Raw genomic sequence first — 16,584 nt, forward strand, 5'->3', positions numbered from 1 at the left:
AGTATAACAGAACTCATATGGCAGTCAAAACCCTGAGACAAATTCTGACAGGAAGTGGATACCTGATGTGTTGAATTACTTTTAAGCCTATGCCATTGAAACACACAGGGGCTTATTAATCATTGAGCACTTCCTATGGCTTCCACTAGATGTCACCAGTCTTTACAAAGTGGTTTGAGTCTTCTACTATGAAAACTGACCGAACAAGAGACTTGGAACGTTGGTCATAAGCGGATGGCCGATACTACTCTGGCGCGCGAGTGCATGTTGGGTACCCTCGTTCCAATACGTTTTAAAAGAGAATGCAATCGTCCGCCTTGAATATTATTGAAGTTCTGATTGAAAAAGGCCCTAACGTTTTATGCTATACAACGTTTGACATGTTTGAACGAACGTACATAATTTTTTTTCCCTCTTTGGTGAAGACATGTCCGGCGGGCGACGTTCATGTTTTTGAGTAGCCTACAGGACGCGCTAACAACACGGAGCTTTTTGGACATAAATTATGAGCTTTTTAGAACAAAACTACATTTGTTATGGACCTGGGATTTCTGGAAGTGCCTTCTGATGAAGATAATCAAAGGTAAGGGAATATTTACATAGTATTTTTGATTTTAGATCTCTCCAACATGGCGCCTAGTCTGTATCGCCAAGCCTATTTTTCTGAGCGCAGTACTCAGATTATTGCAAAGTGTGATTTCCCAGTAAGGTTATTTTTAAATCTGGCAATGCCGTGGCGTTCACGAGATGTTAATCTATAATTCTTTGAATGAAAATATAATATTTTACCAATGGTTTCGAATAGTAATTATTTAATTTGTTGTGCTGATTGACTGGCGGTATTGGAGGGAAAATATTTTCTCAACATCAACGCCATTGTAAAATGCTGTTTTTGGATATAAATATGAACTTGATAGAACAAAAAATGCATGTATTGTCTAACATAATGTTCTAGGAGTGTCATCTGATGAAGATTGTCAAAGGTTAGTGCATAATTTTAGCTGGTTTTCTGCTTTTGGTGACGCCTGTCTTTGCATTGAAAATAGCTGTATGTAATGTTTTGTCAATGTACTGTCCTAACATAATCTAACTTTATGCTTTCGCCGTAAAGCCTTTTTGAAATCGGACAACGTGGTTAGATTAAGGAGATGTTTATCTTTCAAAGGGTGTAAGATAGTTGTATGTTTGAGAAATTTGAATTATGACATTTAATTGTTTTCAAATTTGGCGCCCTTGATATTTCACCTGCTGTTGATAGGGTGTACCAGGGGTGGGACGCTTGCTAGTAAAACTAAATGTATGCTCTTCAACTGATCGCTGCCCGCACCCGCCCGTCCAGCATCACTACTCTGGACGGTTCTGACTTAGAATATGTGGACAACTATAAATACCTAGGTATCTGGTTAGACTGTAAACTCTCCTTCCAGACTAACATTAAGCATTTCCAATCCAAAATTAAATCTAGCATCGGCTTCCTATTTCGCAACAAAGCCTCCTTCACTCACGCTGCCAAACATACCCTCGTAAAACTGGCTATCCTACCGATCCTTGACTTCGGCGATGTCATTTTCAAAATAGCCTCCAACACTCTACTCATCAAACTGGATGCAGTCTATCACAGTGCCATCCGTTTTGTCACCAAAGTCCCATATACCACCCACCACTGCACCCTGTATGCTCTCGTCGGCTGGCCCTCGCTACATATTCGTCGCCAAACCCATTGGCTCCAGGTCATCTACAAGTCTTTGCTAGGCCGCCTTAACTCAGCTCACTGGTCACCATAGCAACACCCACCCATAGCACGCGCTCCAGGAGGTATATCTCACTGGTCATCCCCAAAGCCAACACCTACTTTGGCCGCATTTCCTTCCAGTTCTCTGCTGCCAATGACTGGAACAAATTGCAAAAATCGCTGGAGTTGGAGACTTATATCTCCCTCACTAACTTTAAGCATCAGCTATCTGAGCAGTTTACCGATCGCTGCAGCTGTACACAGCCCATCTGTAAATAGTCCATCCAACTGCCTACCTCATCCCCATGTTTTTATTGACTTTTTTTGCTCTTTTGCACACCAGTATTTCTACTTGAACATCTATCACTCCAGTGCTAAATTGTAATTACTTCACTACTATGGTCTATTTATTGCCTTGCCTCCGTACTCCATTTGCACACACTGTATATAGATTTTTCTATTGTGTTATTGACTGTTCGTTTGTTTATCCCACGTGTAACTCTGTTGTTTTTGTCGCACTGCTTTGCTTTACCTTGGCCAGGTCACAGTTGTAAATGAGAACTTGTTCTCAACTGGCCTTCCTGGTTAAACAAAGGTGAAATCTTAACTTTATTGACAACACCCAAATGGATACTGTCATTAACGCGGTTCTTCAATAATTACACATAACTTATAATACTGTAGCAAATAATATATTAAACATTACATTCAAACGAGCCTTACAATTATAATCTAAAGTAGTGTGAAATGAACTCATAAGCAACCTGGTAATGGAGGTTACTTCCCTCAGTTACCCCCATTCACTTTCAGAATACATTGTGAAAAACTAAAATCTTTGCTCACCATTTTTGCTCCAGGCAGATATAGTACATCCATAACTATCGGTTTCCTCATTAGCAGGGAGGAGTTTCTGCAATCAAATTGCCCTCGTGCCGCAATTTTAGCAAACACAGAAAGGGGCCTATATTGGAGACCAAAAGTCGTCTGGCACACTGCTTAGAGGTTCAACAACATGAATATCTTATTTCTAGCCTACAATCATCAATGTTACTACTAATGTGAAAACAAGACAAAATATGACTCTTCTTGCTCATTATAACCTCTATGGGCTAGGCGGGACGAATTCGTCCCACCTACGTAACAGCCACTTGAAGCCTGTGGCGCGATTTTCAAAACCTTAAAAATCCTATTACTTCAATTTCTCAAACATATTACTATTTTACAGCTATTTAAAGACAAGACTCTCGTTAATCTAACCACACTGTCCGATTTCAAAAAGGCTTTACAACGAAAGCAAAACATTAGATTATGTCAGCAGAGTACCAAGCCAGAAATAATCAGACACCCATTTTTCAAGCTAGCATATAATGTCACAAAAACCCAGAAGACAGCTAAATGCAGCACTAACCTTTGATGATCTTCATCAGATGACAACCCTAGGACATTATGTTATACAATACATGCATGTTTTGTTCAATCAAGTTCATATTTATATCCAAAAACAGCTTTTTACATTAGCATGTGATGTTCAGAACTAGCATACCCCCCCCCCCCCCCCGCAAACTTCCGGGGAATTCGCTAACATTTTACTAAATTACTCACGATAAACGTTCACAAAAAGCATAACAATTATTTTAAGAATTATAGATACAGACCTCCTCTATGCACTCGATATGTCCGATTTTAAAATAGCTTGTCGGTGAAAGCACATTTTGCAATATTCTAAGTACATAGCCCAGGCATCACGGGCTAGCTATTTAGACACCCGGCAGGTTTAGCGCTCACCAATATCAGCTTTACTATTATAAAAGTTTGATTACCTTTTGTTGTCTTCGTCAGAATGCACTCCCAGGACTGCTACTTCAATAACAAATGTTGGTTTGGTCCAAAATAATCCATCGTTATATCCGAATAGCGGCGTTTTGTTCGTGCGTCCCAGACACTATCTGAAAGGGTAAATAAGGGTCGCACGCATGGCGCAATTCGTGACAAAAAAAATCTAAATATTCCATTACCGTACTTCGAAGCATGTCAACCGCTGTTTAAAATCCATTTTTATGCCATTTTTCTCGTAGAAAAGCGATAATATTCCGACCGGGAATGTCCATTTAGCTAAACTGAGGAAAGTAAACAAAGCTTTCGGTCGACGCGGGCACGAGCCTGAGTCTCACAGTACTGTAACCAGCCACTACCCAAACGCGCTACTTTGTTTCAGCCAGAGCCTGCAAAGCCACGATTCAGCTTTTTACCGCCTTCTGCGACCCTATGGCAGCCGTAGGAAGTGTCACGGGACAGCTAAGATCCTCACTCTTCAATAAACAGAGACAAGAAGAACGACACCTTGTCAGACAGGCCACTTCCTGCATGAAACCTTCTCAGTTTTTTGCCTGCCAAATGAGTTCTGTTATACTCACAGACACCATTCAAACAGTTTTAGAAAATTTAGGGTGTTTTCTATCCATATGTAATAAGTATATGCATATTCTAGTTACTGGGTAGGAGTGGTAACCAGATTAAATCGGGTACGTTTTTTATCCAGCCGTGAAAATACTGCCCCCTAGCCATAACAGGTTAAGACAATTGTCAAATAATTTTAACATTCATTACAGATGTCAATTGTTGTATAACATCATGGCTCCGCTGTTGGCATCACCTTTTACAGTGGATTTCTGCTGTTGTGGGCCTTTTAATCATCTGTCTGACTTTGTCGTTCACACAGGAGAGAGACGGGACTATCGTGGATCCTCTGGGGAGCCTCAACAACCTCATGATGCTAACGAGGCAGAGAAGAGTCTCTGCAGATCAGAACACCTCAATAAACACCTGCAGAGATGCACAGGGAAGAGAACTCACTGCTGCTCTGACTGTGGGAAGAGATTTACTTCCTCATCAGGCATTAAAATTCATCAGAGAACACACACAGGAGAGAAACCTTATAGCTGTGGTCAATGTGGGAAGAGTTTTGGTCGATTTTGCAGTCTGACTCAACACCAGAGAATACACACAGGAGAGAAACCTTATAGCTGTGTTCAATGTGGGAAGAGTTTTGGTCAATCTGGCCATCTGACTCTACACCAGAGAACACACACAGGAGAGAAACCTTATAGTTGTACTCAATGTAGAAAGAGTTTTGTAAAATCTACAGATCTGACAGTGCACCAGAGAATACACACAGGAGAGAAATCTTATAGCTGTGACTAGAGATAATCTGATAGAAGTACATACATGAAGGAGTTGTTTCATGATATCAATGAATTAATGTCACAATGTAGAATGTTTTAACCTCTACGGGCTAGGTGGGACGCAAGCGTCCCACCCGTGGTGCACTCCATCAACAGCAGGTACATTTCAAGAGCGGCAAATTTGAATCCAAATAAATGTCAAAATTCAAATTTTTCAAACATACAACTATTTTACACCCTTTGAAAGATAAACATCTCCTTAATCTAACCACGTTTTACGATTTCAAAAAGGTTTTACGGTGAAAGCATAAATTTAGAGTATGTTAGGACAGTACATTTACAAGAGTTGTGTGTAATGTTTTGTCAAGTCAAAGACAGGGTCACCAAAACCATAAAACCAGCTAAAATGATGCACTAACCTTTTACAATCTCCATCAGATGACACTCCTAGGACATTATGTTAGACAATGCATGCATTTTTAGTTCTATCAAGTTCATATTTATATCCAAAAACAGCGTTTTACTATGGCATTGATGTTGAGGAAATCGTTTCCCTCCAATAACCGGCAGTCAAGTCAGCATCACAAATTAAATAATTAAAATTAGAAAACATTGGTAAAATATTATATTGTCATTTAAAGAATTATAGATTTACATCTCTTGAACGCAATCAACTTGCCAGATTTAAAAATAACCTTACTGGGAAATCACACTTTGCAATAATCTGAGCACTGCGCCCAGAAAAATACACGTTGCGATACAGACTAGACGTCATGTTGGGGAGATCTAAAATCGAAAATACTATGTAAATAATCCATTACCTTTGATTCTCTTCATCAGATGTCACTTCCAGGTATCACAGGTCCATAACGAATGTAGTTTTCTTCAAAAAAGCTCATCATTTATGTCCAAAAATCTCCGTCTTGTTAGCACATGATCTAAGCCCGCCGGACTTCACTTCATGAACGAGGGGAAAAAATATATTTACGTTCGTTCAAACATGTCAAACGTAAAGCATGTAGAACACAACTTTCACAGCAGGTGGCTGCCGTCTTTGACTCCCCCCAGGAGGGAGTGGGTCCTGTGAACAGACCTAAGGTGTCATCCTTTTCTCAATGTGGCCGTGAACCAGACCAGGCACCATCTATATCTGAGGGTGAGACATTAGAGAAGGTTTTGACTTTGTTAGAGAAGGCTCTGGTCAGCAATACTCAGTCTGTGAACAGAGGGCCCCGTAAACAGTTCCACAAACGTCAGCGTGAGTTCGCCGTCTGTGGAAGCACTAATCACTGGACCAAAGCTCACTGTCAGATGCACCAGCTGTGCTTCAAGTGCTTCTCTCCGGGCCACATGAGCTTTGACTGTAGTGAGGCTGGGCAGCGACAGAGCCCTGGATGTGGACAGACTGGCAGGTCTCAGGAAAACTAGAATGCCTCCATTCTGAGGAGGGCAATGTGGGGCAGTCTTGTTTTTCCTCCACTGATGATGATATCCAATCTGTTTATTCTTACTTTTGTGAGTCAGTACCCAAGAACAACACAGTCATTTTTCAGAACACAATGAGAATTACTCAGAATGACAGTTTGTTTTACACCTCTGTGCCAGTACAGGATAAAGTTGAGCTGAAGGGGATGTTAGATAGTGGGTCCATGGCTACTACTCTGAGCGCAGATATTGTACCTCGGTTGAGGGAGGCAGGAGTGGTAGAGGGGAACTTTCTAGCTCCTTCAGATATCATCCTGGTGGGTTGTGGTGGGAAGCAAACTAGCCCAGTGGGCATGTGTGATTTAAAAATGCAGCTTTATGGTTTCAGCTATGTAGTCCCAGTGCTTATTGTAGATGGGCAGGTTGATGAACTCATTGTGGGCACTAATGTGTTGAAGTCTTTGATTAGACAGTTCAAATCAAATGACAGCTACTGGCGGGTGGTGGGTACACCAGGTTCCTCTAGCCAGTGCGATGACAGCCACTTCCTGCGTCTCCTGTCAAATCTGGAGAGATGGAGAGGAGACTCTATCCCAGATAAAGTAGGCACCATTAAGTTGAAGAGAGCAGTAACGCTCCAACCCATGAGTGAGCATCTGGTGTGGGGCCGCCTACCCCCAAAGACAAAACTCTCTGTGGGCAGTACTGTTGTCATCTCGTTGTGTGAATCGACACATACTAGTGGGGAGAGTAGTTACGCCTCTGTGGGGGGATGGATGGCTACCTGTGAAGATAGTGAATCCAACAACATCACCAGTTACCCTGAGACGAAATGCTAAAGTGGAGGATGTGTATCCTTGCATTGCATTAGAGGATTTTGATGATGTCAAGCAGCAAGCAGCTTACCAGAACGTGGCAAAAGTTCAATGTGACAGCTCACACGGCAGTCTGACAGCTAAGAGTTCAGTTAGTGGCAGTGTAGTTCATGGCAACAGTACACTGAGCAATCTTGGACTTCAAGGCCTGTCTGTTGAGGAGTGTCCAGTTTCACAGTTCTGGAAGGATAAACTTGTCAATTTAATTGGGAAGTATGACAGTGTTCTCTAGACATAGCCTAGATTGTGGTGAGGCAAAGGGGTTCTGCCATCGCATACGGCTGACTGATGACCGCCCATTTCGATTACCTTATCGTAGGCTTTCTCCAGCTCATTACCAAAAACTCAGGGAAACACTGGATGATATGGAGGAAAAGGAAATCGTCAGAAAATCCAGCAGTGAGTATGCCTCACCATTGGTGCTGGTATGGAAAAAGAATGGGGACTTGCGCCTATGTACTGACTTTAGGTGGTTAAATGCACGCACTGTAAAGGACGCTCATCCCCTGCCTCATCAGGCTGATGTACTGGCCGCGCTGGGAGGTAATGCCTTCTTCAGCACAATGGACTTGACGTCAGGGTATTATAACGTGCCACTGCATGAAGAGGATAAGAAATACACTGCCTTTCCTCTCCTTTAGGCCTGCATGAGTACAATCGGTTGCCTCAGGGCCTCTGCAACAGCCCGGCTACGTTCATGAGAATGATGCTGACCATCTTTGGTGACCAAAACTTTCTAAGTCTCCTTTGTTATTTGGATGATCTGATGGTTTTTGCTAAGACTGAGGAAGAGAGTCTGCAGAGATTTGAGATGGTTTTTCAGCGGTTGCAGGAGCACAATCTTAAACTGTCTCCGTCTAAGTGCAAGTTTTTGAGGAGGTCTGTTAAGTTTTTGGGTCACATCATTTCTCAGGAGGGTGTAGCCACTGACCCTGCTAAAGTTCAAACTATTTTGAACGTGACTGAGAGCGAGATGATGGAAGCTGATGGTGTCACTCTATCAACACTACATTGAGAATTGTTACATGGTTGCTAGGCCATTGTTTCAGCTAACTACAGGTTAGCTGAAACAGGAGGAGGAGGCCTGGAGGAGGAGGAGGCCTGGTCCCTCTCGCAGGCTCACTGCTGCAGACTGGACTGCCGAATGTCAACTCGCTTTTGAAGCTTTGAAATCAGCACTAGTTGACCAGGCACTGCTGGCTCATCCAGATTTTTCTCAGCCATTTTTACTTTCTGTGGATGCATCTACTAGTGGTTTGGGAGCTGTACTATCCCAAGTGCAAGATGGGACGGCAATAGCCAGGCCAATAGCTTTTGCTAGTAAATCTCTTAATCATGCACAATCCAAGTATCCTGCTCACCGGCTGGAATTTCTAGCCATGAAATGGGCCATTCATGATAAATTCAGCCATTGCCTGCGAGGGCATAAGTTTACTGTGTGGACCGACAACAATCCACTCAAATATATTCTTACAAAGCCGAGACTTGATGCATGTGACCAGAGATGGGTCGCAAAGCTGGCACCCTTTGACTTTGATATCCAGTACATACCGGGTCCCAAGAATGTCGTTGCTGATGCTTTGAGCAGAGAGCCATTTGTCCGCTCCACAGTTCTGCACCGACTGACAAGAATTCCATATGATGTCCTGCTGGAGGAAGCCAGAGGTCTTCGAGTGGATGATGTTCAAGACATGTTCCGCCTCTCCTGTGAACAGCCCGAGGCTGGCTGTGGAACGTCTATGGCTCCTGGGAGTGAGTTAAGTAGAGCTGGAGACGATGTCAGTGGGTTGGTTTCCTGTGAAGAGGTGTCTGCTGTCCTCCATGCTCACCGCCGATGGGATGATGGTGCCACGGTGAGGGCCATTTCACACGCGCAGCACCTTGAGAAGTTGATGTCCATGGGTCAGAGCCCTTTACCTGTCTTTACACACAAGGAGCTGTATGATAACCAGTCACTGGATCCTGTCATCAGCAGAGTCATGTTCTTTGTAGATAGAGGCCGGCGCCCATCTAGGAGAGAGCGAGTCCTTGAAGCTAATGAAACAGTTTATACTCTAAGACAGTGGGGAAAACTCACCACGCGGTTAGGGATTCTGTATCGTGTCTCAAAACACCCAGTGAGTAAGAAGAAAATATTCCAGTATGTTGTACCTGTGTCTTTGAGAGGCCTTGTGTTGAAGGGAGTTCATGATGACGCTGGTCATCAGGGTCAGCAGCGCACATTGTGGCTTACGAGACAGCGGTTTTACTGGGACTCTATGGAAAAGGATGTCAAGGAATACGTGGCCCACTGTAAGAGATGCGTGTTGAGTAAAGCACCTGAGCCTGAAGCAAGAGCTCCACTTGTCTCCATTGTGACAACGGCACCTTTGGAACTTGTGTGTATTGATTTCTGGACTGCAGAAGATTCAAACAACAAGTCTATTGATGTGTTAGTAGTGACTGATCACTTTACTAAGCTGGCATGTGTGTATCCGTGTCCAAACCAGTCTGCTAAGACTGTGGCTCGTGTTCTCTGGAATAATTTCTTCTGCGTTTATGGGTTCGCTGATTGTATCCATTCTGACAGGGGTGCTAACTTTGAAAGTTCACTTATTGCAGAATTACTTCAGTTCTCTGGTGTTGGAAAGTCCCACACCACACCTTATCATCCCATGGGGAACGGTCAAGCAGAACGTCTAAATCGCACGCTGGGTGGGATGATTAGAGCTCTGCCAGCTAGGTCCAAGGCTAAATGGCCTCAGATGTTGAACACATTGACATTCTCCAATAACAGCACTGTTCACGAGACTACTGGGTTTCCGCCCTTCTTCTTTTATGTTTGGACGCACCCCTAGGTTGCCAGTAGATGTTATGTTTGAAAGTGTGCTGTTGGATGGGGACACGGTCGATGTGGATAAGTATGTCCAGTCTTTGGGTGAGGATCTGAGAGAAGCCATGACATTGGCTCAGCAGCATGCTAGTAAGCAACAAAAGAGACAAGCTGAGGCCTACAACAGACGGCCGAAGGGTCATTCGGTAGAGAAGGGAGACAGAGTTCTACTTGCTAACAAGGGAGAGAGGTGCAAGAAGAAACTGGCTGATCGCTGGGACAGTGCGGTGTACATAGTTGTTGCGAAGAACAGCTCACTGAACACATATCGTATACAGCACCCTACCACTGGACGCATCAAGACGGTGCATAGGAACCTGATTATGCCAGTCAACTTTCTGCCTTTGCCTTCTTGGGAGGAACCTGAGAGTCACGGATATCTATCGGGTGGTGACGTGTTCTCTGGGATGTCTGCAACGTCCAGCAAAATGGATGGGAGTGACGCAAGGACTGTTCACTGGGTAGCAAGCCTTCCTGAGTCTTCTGGGAGGATATTCCAAGAGGATGGTGAAGTCCCAGTTGATGGAAGTGAAGTGGAAAGGCCATATGACGTCCCCTTCAGTGAGGTGTGCTCAGTAGAAGTGGACCAGAGAGAGATTCCCAAAGCCTACAAGAGTTCTGATGGCGAAACTCCATTCAGTGGGGATGGTGCTGTGACAGATGTTGTTAACTTAGTTGAAGATGCCTTGTCAGTGTGGTCTGTGGCAATCTACCAGGATTCTGATCAGTCGTCTGACACTACTAGTGTTGAGTCTGTAACTGAAAGTGTGCTAGCTCCGGATAGGCCGAGTTGTAGTATTCCCCAACCTGAGGTTAGACCTCTGAGCACGGTTAGTGCTGTCCGTGACATTCCTGCTAGCTTTTTGGGTGAGGGTGTTCGGACTAGACTAGGTAGATTTATTAAGCCAGTGAATAGGTTAATCCAAACTATGTCTACACAGGAAATGAAACCGTTCTTGGTTTCTCAGTGACGGTAGGATATTGCCTACCTTTTCATTTTTTGGGGTGTATATGGTAATCTAACTGGGTCTTAGAGTGATTTGTGGGTTGGTCTAAAAATTTTGACAATTCATGTAACTTTGTGTGTAGTTCATCAGCATAAAATGTATTTGGCATTTTTTGTATACGGTTGAATAAGGGATTAGCTACCTCTTATTTTTCCTAATCCTTCGCGGGATAGCTTTCCAGCTGATCGACCATTTGTGGGTCTAGATGTAAGGGACTACACTGGGTTACTCCGTCGCTCTGTGGGTGTGAATTTTTTTTTCTTTCTTTGCTTTGTTACCTTCGAGGTAATGTGTTTTGTTTTGTGCCTATAATCTAGTGTAAAACAGTGGGGGTGAATGTAGTAGAGTGATGTTGTTCCCCTAGATTATGCACCAAGTTGCACGCAAGGACAGTTCAAGTAGGCCAGGTCAAGAGGGGATGTTAATAAGTTAATAACAATAATAATAATTCAATGTGTTTTCTTTATTTAATTACAGCAGCATAGTTAATGTTATTTTTCGGTGTACAAACATTTTTTGATATCTATATTGTAAATACACCTAATTGTAAAAGTTTGTATATTTTGGTTTGGTCCATCGCGGGTTATCCGTACTTACTTTTATCGTTCTCTTTTGCCGGACCTTCAGCTAGCAAGGTGCCCGAGAGCTGTGACTGCACCGAGGGCTAACATATTGTGTGTTGTCTCTTCGTGTGCAGGACCAATAAACATGATTCAACCATCATAATTCCAGTTGTGGCAGTGTCCTGATTAAAAGTACACAACGCAGAACGAACCACGCTACAAACCGGTTTGTAGCGTGGTTCGTTCTGCGTTGTGTACTTTTATGATGGTTGAATCATGTTTATTGACTAACGAGGTGACACCAATCAGTGCGTCCTACGTGCTAACGAGCTACACGTGCTAACGAGGTGACACCAATCAGTGCACCCAAGACACATTTCAGTTGTACAATCAATAAATCAAATGTATTTATAAAGCCCTTCTTACATCAGCTGATGTCACAAAGTGCTGTACAGAAACCCAGCCTAAAACCCCAAATAGCAAGCAATGCAGGTGTTGAAGCATGTCAGTTGGCTTTTCATTCAGAGTATCACTACAACTTCCATTTCACATAATCATCTACAATGCTTCACCTTCTACAATATAAACATGGTGTCTACTGGCTGTCAACAATTAAAAACAAGAAAAAACACGTATTTCTAAATAATAATTTACAATAGTATTATTTTTTCTCCTTTTTCTTTCCATAGAATCCTAAATCTCACTAGCTTCTAGACCTCTCGTCTTCCTAAAACTCACTAGCTTCTAGAACTCTCGTCTTCCTAAAACTCACTAGCTTCTAGAACTCTTGTCCTCCTAAACCTCACTAGCTTCTAGAACTCTTGTCTTCCTAAAACTCACTAGCTTCTAGAACTCTCGTCTTCCTAAAACTCACTAGCTTCTAGAACTCTCGTCTTCCTAAACCTCACTAGCTTCTAGAACGAGCCCAAACAAAACTCAAATCAAATTGTAATAGTCACATGCGCCGGATACAACACTGGAAAGCTTACTTACGAGCCCCTAACCAACAGCGCACTTTCAATACGGAAAAGAATAAGAGATAAAACTCATCTCCAACACAGAAAAACGTGTCAAAATAAATTGTGATCCATGGCAACTCACTGGTTAAATGGCTAAACGCAAAACACATCTTTTTGACTGCCAACCCTTGAGATAATCAGCAACCAAGTTGTCCTTACCACCGACATGTCTGATTTCAAGAGGAAACTCCTGCAATATCCGTAGTAACTTTCCACCTCACTGCAGAGCTTCTCTCTCTTTTCAGGGTTCACTAGATAGGCATGTTGTTGGATCGGGGTCCAGTCCCCAATGTCATGCTCTAGTACATTTGGTTTGGCACATCTGAGAATGAACCCTGATATTCTAAAAGCAGGGCAACAATTCCAATATAATTGTACCAAAAATTGTCAGTTGGTTGCATGAATAACTATGATTACTAAATGTTACATAATTGTAAATATGAAATATCAAAACCAAATATACACCCCTTTGTTAATATGTATTGGCAATAATTAACTTAATGGTGAGACATGGAATGATAAAAAATGTATATTTTGTCAGGCTGGATGTTTGAAATATGAGGTGATTTGAGTCCTGCTTCTTCAGTAGTGGAATAAAGACAATTAGCACTTGAATGTTGTAAATAAATACTGGAGTGATGTAAGATTGTTAATAAAATTGATTATAGGTGTATAGGCTGCAAGTATGTTGAAATTAAGTTGTTTTCAAGTCATTGAAAAAAACGACATCTTTTCAACTACAACCGAACATATATTGGACTTTTAGTCTTATTTTCAACGTCTTTTCAATTACATTTTGCTAAATGAGAATAGTGCAATGTCAAAACACAGTTGCAACGTGTCCAAATCAATAACCAATATGCAGAAGAAGTTTGGGATATATTGAAAACCTAAACATTTTGAAGTGTTTCATTTTGATTCCAGTGGGTAACCAACATGGTAAGTGTAACACAACCCTTTTTGTGTTAATCACTTTTTGTTAAATCTCATAAATAGTACTCTTCCATTTCAGAGCCTGGATTTTCCCCCTGAGGCTAATATCCATATCATGTTGAAATCAATAGAACAGGGGACAAACGTTTAGTGTTCTACATTGACATCATTAAAATACTCCTACTACAATGTTAAAACATTCTATATTGTGACATTAATTCATTGATATCATGAAACAAATCCTTCATGTATGTATTTTCTGATGTTTGATCAGAGATATTTTACGACAGTATCTCTTCCCACATTGATCACAGCTATAGGGTTTCTCTCCTGTGTGTCTTCTCTGGTGCACTGTCAGATTGCTAGATTGACCAAAACTCTTCCCACATTGACCACAGCTATAAGGTTTCTCTCCTGTGTGTATTCTCTGGTGTAGAGTCAGTTGGCTAGACTGACCAAAACTCTTCCCACATTGGCCACAGCTATAAGGTTTCTCTCCTGTGTGTGTTCTCTGGTGTAATGTCAGCTGGCTAGACTGACCAAAACTCTTCCCACATTGACCACAGCTATAAGGTTTCTCTCCTGTGTGTATTCTCTGGTGTACAGTCAGAAATCTAGATGTAGTAAAACTCTTCCCACATTGATCACAGCTATAAGGTTTCTCTCCTGTGTGTATTCTCTGGTGTAGAGTCAGAGAGCCAGATGTAGTAAAACTCTTCCCACATTGATCACAGCTACAGGGTTTCTCTCCTGTGTGTATTCTCTGGTGTACTGTCAGATTGCTCGAGTGACCAAAACTCTTCCCACATTGATCACAGCTATAAGGTTTCTCTCCTGTGTGTATTCTCTGGTGTAAAGTCAGCTGGCTTGATGTAGTACAACTCTTCCCACATTTATCACAGCTATAAGATTTCTCTCCTTTGTGTGTTCTCTGGTGTATTTTAAGTTTTACTGAAGAGTTGAATCTTTTCCCACAGTCAGAGGAGCAGTGAGATTTCTTCCCTGTGGGTCTCTGCTGGTGTTTCTTGAGGAGTTCTGATCTGGAGAGACTCTTCTCTGCCTCGTCAGCATCATGAGGTTGTTGAGGCTCCCCAGAGGATCCACGATAGTCACTTCTCTCTCCTGTGTGAATGACAACGTCAGATGGTTAAATGCCCACAACAAAAATCCACTGTTTATTTGAGGTAAAGGGTGATGCCCAGAGCGTACCCATGAAGTTGTACAACAATTGACGTCTGTTAAATTTGAAAATAAACACAGTCAAGATAGCAACAATAGTCATATTTTGTCTTGTTTTCACATTAGTAGTAACATCGATGATTGTAGGCTATAAATAAGTTATTCATGTTGTTGAAACTCTAAGCAGTGTGCCAGACGACTTTTGGTCTCCAATTTGGGTCCCTTTCTGTGTTTGCGACAATTGCGGCACGAGGGCAAAGCACACACAATTTGGTTGCAGAAACTCCTCCCTGCTAATGAGGAAACCGATAGTTATGGATGTAGTATATCTGGTAATGAGGAAATGTAATGGACTGCTCGCTCCACTCCGGAGCGAGCAGTCGCACTTCGCTTCGCTCCACAGGTAATACTACACTTCTTTACATTACAACGGTTTGGTTCGTTTGATCTGAGCAATTTTTCTTAGCTATCAAAGATAATTGTGTAGTTTAGAGTAATTATCGAGGTTAGCTAGCCAGCCGCGACGCGACGCCTTGTCCTGACTCCAGACTTAGTCAACACACCTAGTCATCAAACCCACTGCTAGCTAGTGGGTTTGCTAGCTAAACAACCGTTACCGATTAGCAGCGCTGTAGATACTAATACATTACAACGGAACGGTTTGACTAGTGCAGTGTTAGCTAGCTAGCTACATAGTTGTCTTTGTCATAGCTTGATAATTGTGTAGTTTAGTAATTATCGAGGTTAGCTAGCCAGCTATTTCCGTCCCCCGCGACGCCATTGTTCCATACCTAGCCAACTATTACCGACGAGCAGCATTGTAGAAACTAAATACATTACAAAGGAACGTCTTGATTAGTGTTATGTTAGCTAGCTACAAAGTTGCTTTTGTATAATAGCCAACCTCTACCGACTAGCAGCAATGTAGAAACTATCACATTACAACGGAACGACTTGATTAGTGTAGTGTTAGTGTTAGTTAGCTAGCATTTTCGTCATTTTAGTCAATAAGATTTTTGCAACGTAAGCTTAACTTTCTGAACATTCGAGACGTGTAGTCCACTTGTCATTCCAATCTCCTTTGCATTAGCGTAGCCTCTTCTGTAGCTTGTCAACTATGTGTCTGTCTATCCCTGTTCTCTCCCCTCTGCACAGGCCATACAAACGCTTCACACCGCGTGGCCGCTGCCACTCTAACCTGGTGGTCCCAGCGCGCACGACCCACGTGGAGTTCCAGGTCTCCGGCAGCCTCTGGAACTGCCGGTCTGCGGCCAACAAGGCTGAGTTCATCTCAGCCTATGCTACCCTCCAGTCCCTAGACTTCCTGGCGCTGACGGAAACATGGATTACCACAGATAACACTGCGACTCCTACTGCTCTCTCCTCGTCTGCCCACGTGTTCACGCATACCCCTAGAGCATCGAGCCAGCGGGGTGGTGGCACTGGAATCCTCATCTCTCCCAAGTGGACATTCTCTCTTTCTCCCCTGACCCATCTGTCTATCTCCTCATTTGAATTCCATGCTGTCACAGTTACCAGCCCTTTCAAGCTTAACATCCTTATCATTTATCGCCCTCCAGGTTCCCTTGGAGAGTTCATCAATGAGCTTGACGCCTTGATAAGTTCCTTTCCTGAGGATGGTTCACCTCTCACAGTTCTGGGTGACTTTAACCTCCCCACGTCTACCTTTGACTCATTCCTCTCTGCCTCCTTCTTTCCACTCCTCTCCTCTTTTGACCTCACCCTCTCACCTTCCCCCCCTACTCACAAGGCAGGCAATACGCTTGACCTCATCTT

The 16,584-nt window shown here is 42.8% G+C and overlaps 1 protein-coding gene across 1 annotated transcript; it reads right to left on the reverse strand.

Moving 5' to 3' along the window:
• Positions 1-11,535: 11,535 nt before the first annotated feature.
• LOC145875657 (uncharacterized) lies at positions 11,536-14,752 on the reverse strand (the record flags this gene model as incomplete). Its single annotated transcript, XM_082971495.1, has 1 exon — positions 11,536-14,752. A coding segment is annotated over one exon (900 nt), but the record flags the coding sequence as incomplete, so codon positions are not given.
• Positions 14,753-16,584: the final 1,832 nt, after the last annotated feature.

Source organism: Salmo salar, unplaced genomic scaffold (genome assembly GCF_965601325.2).
Source record: "Salmo salar unplaced genomic scaffold, fSalSal1 ptg000306l, whole genome shotgun sequence".
Taxonomy (NCBI): domain Eukaryota; kingdom Metazoa; phylum Chordata; class Actinopteri; order Salmoniformes; family Salmonidae; genus Salmo; species Salmo salar.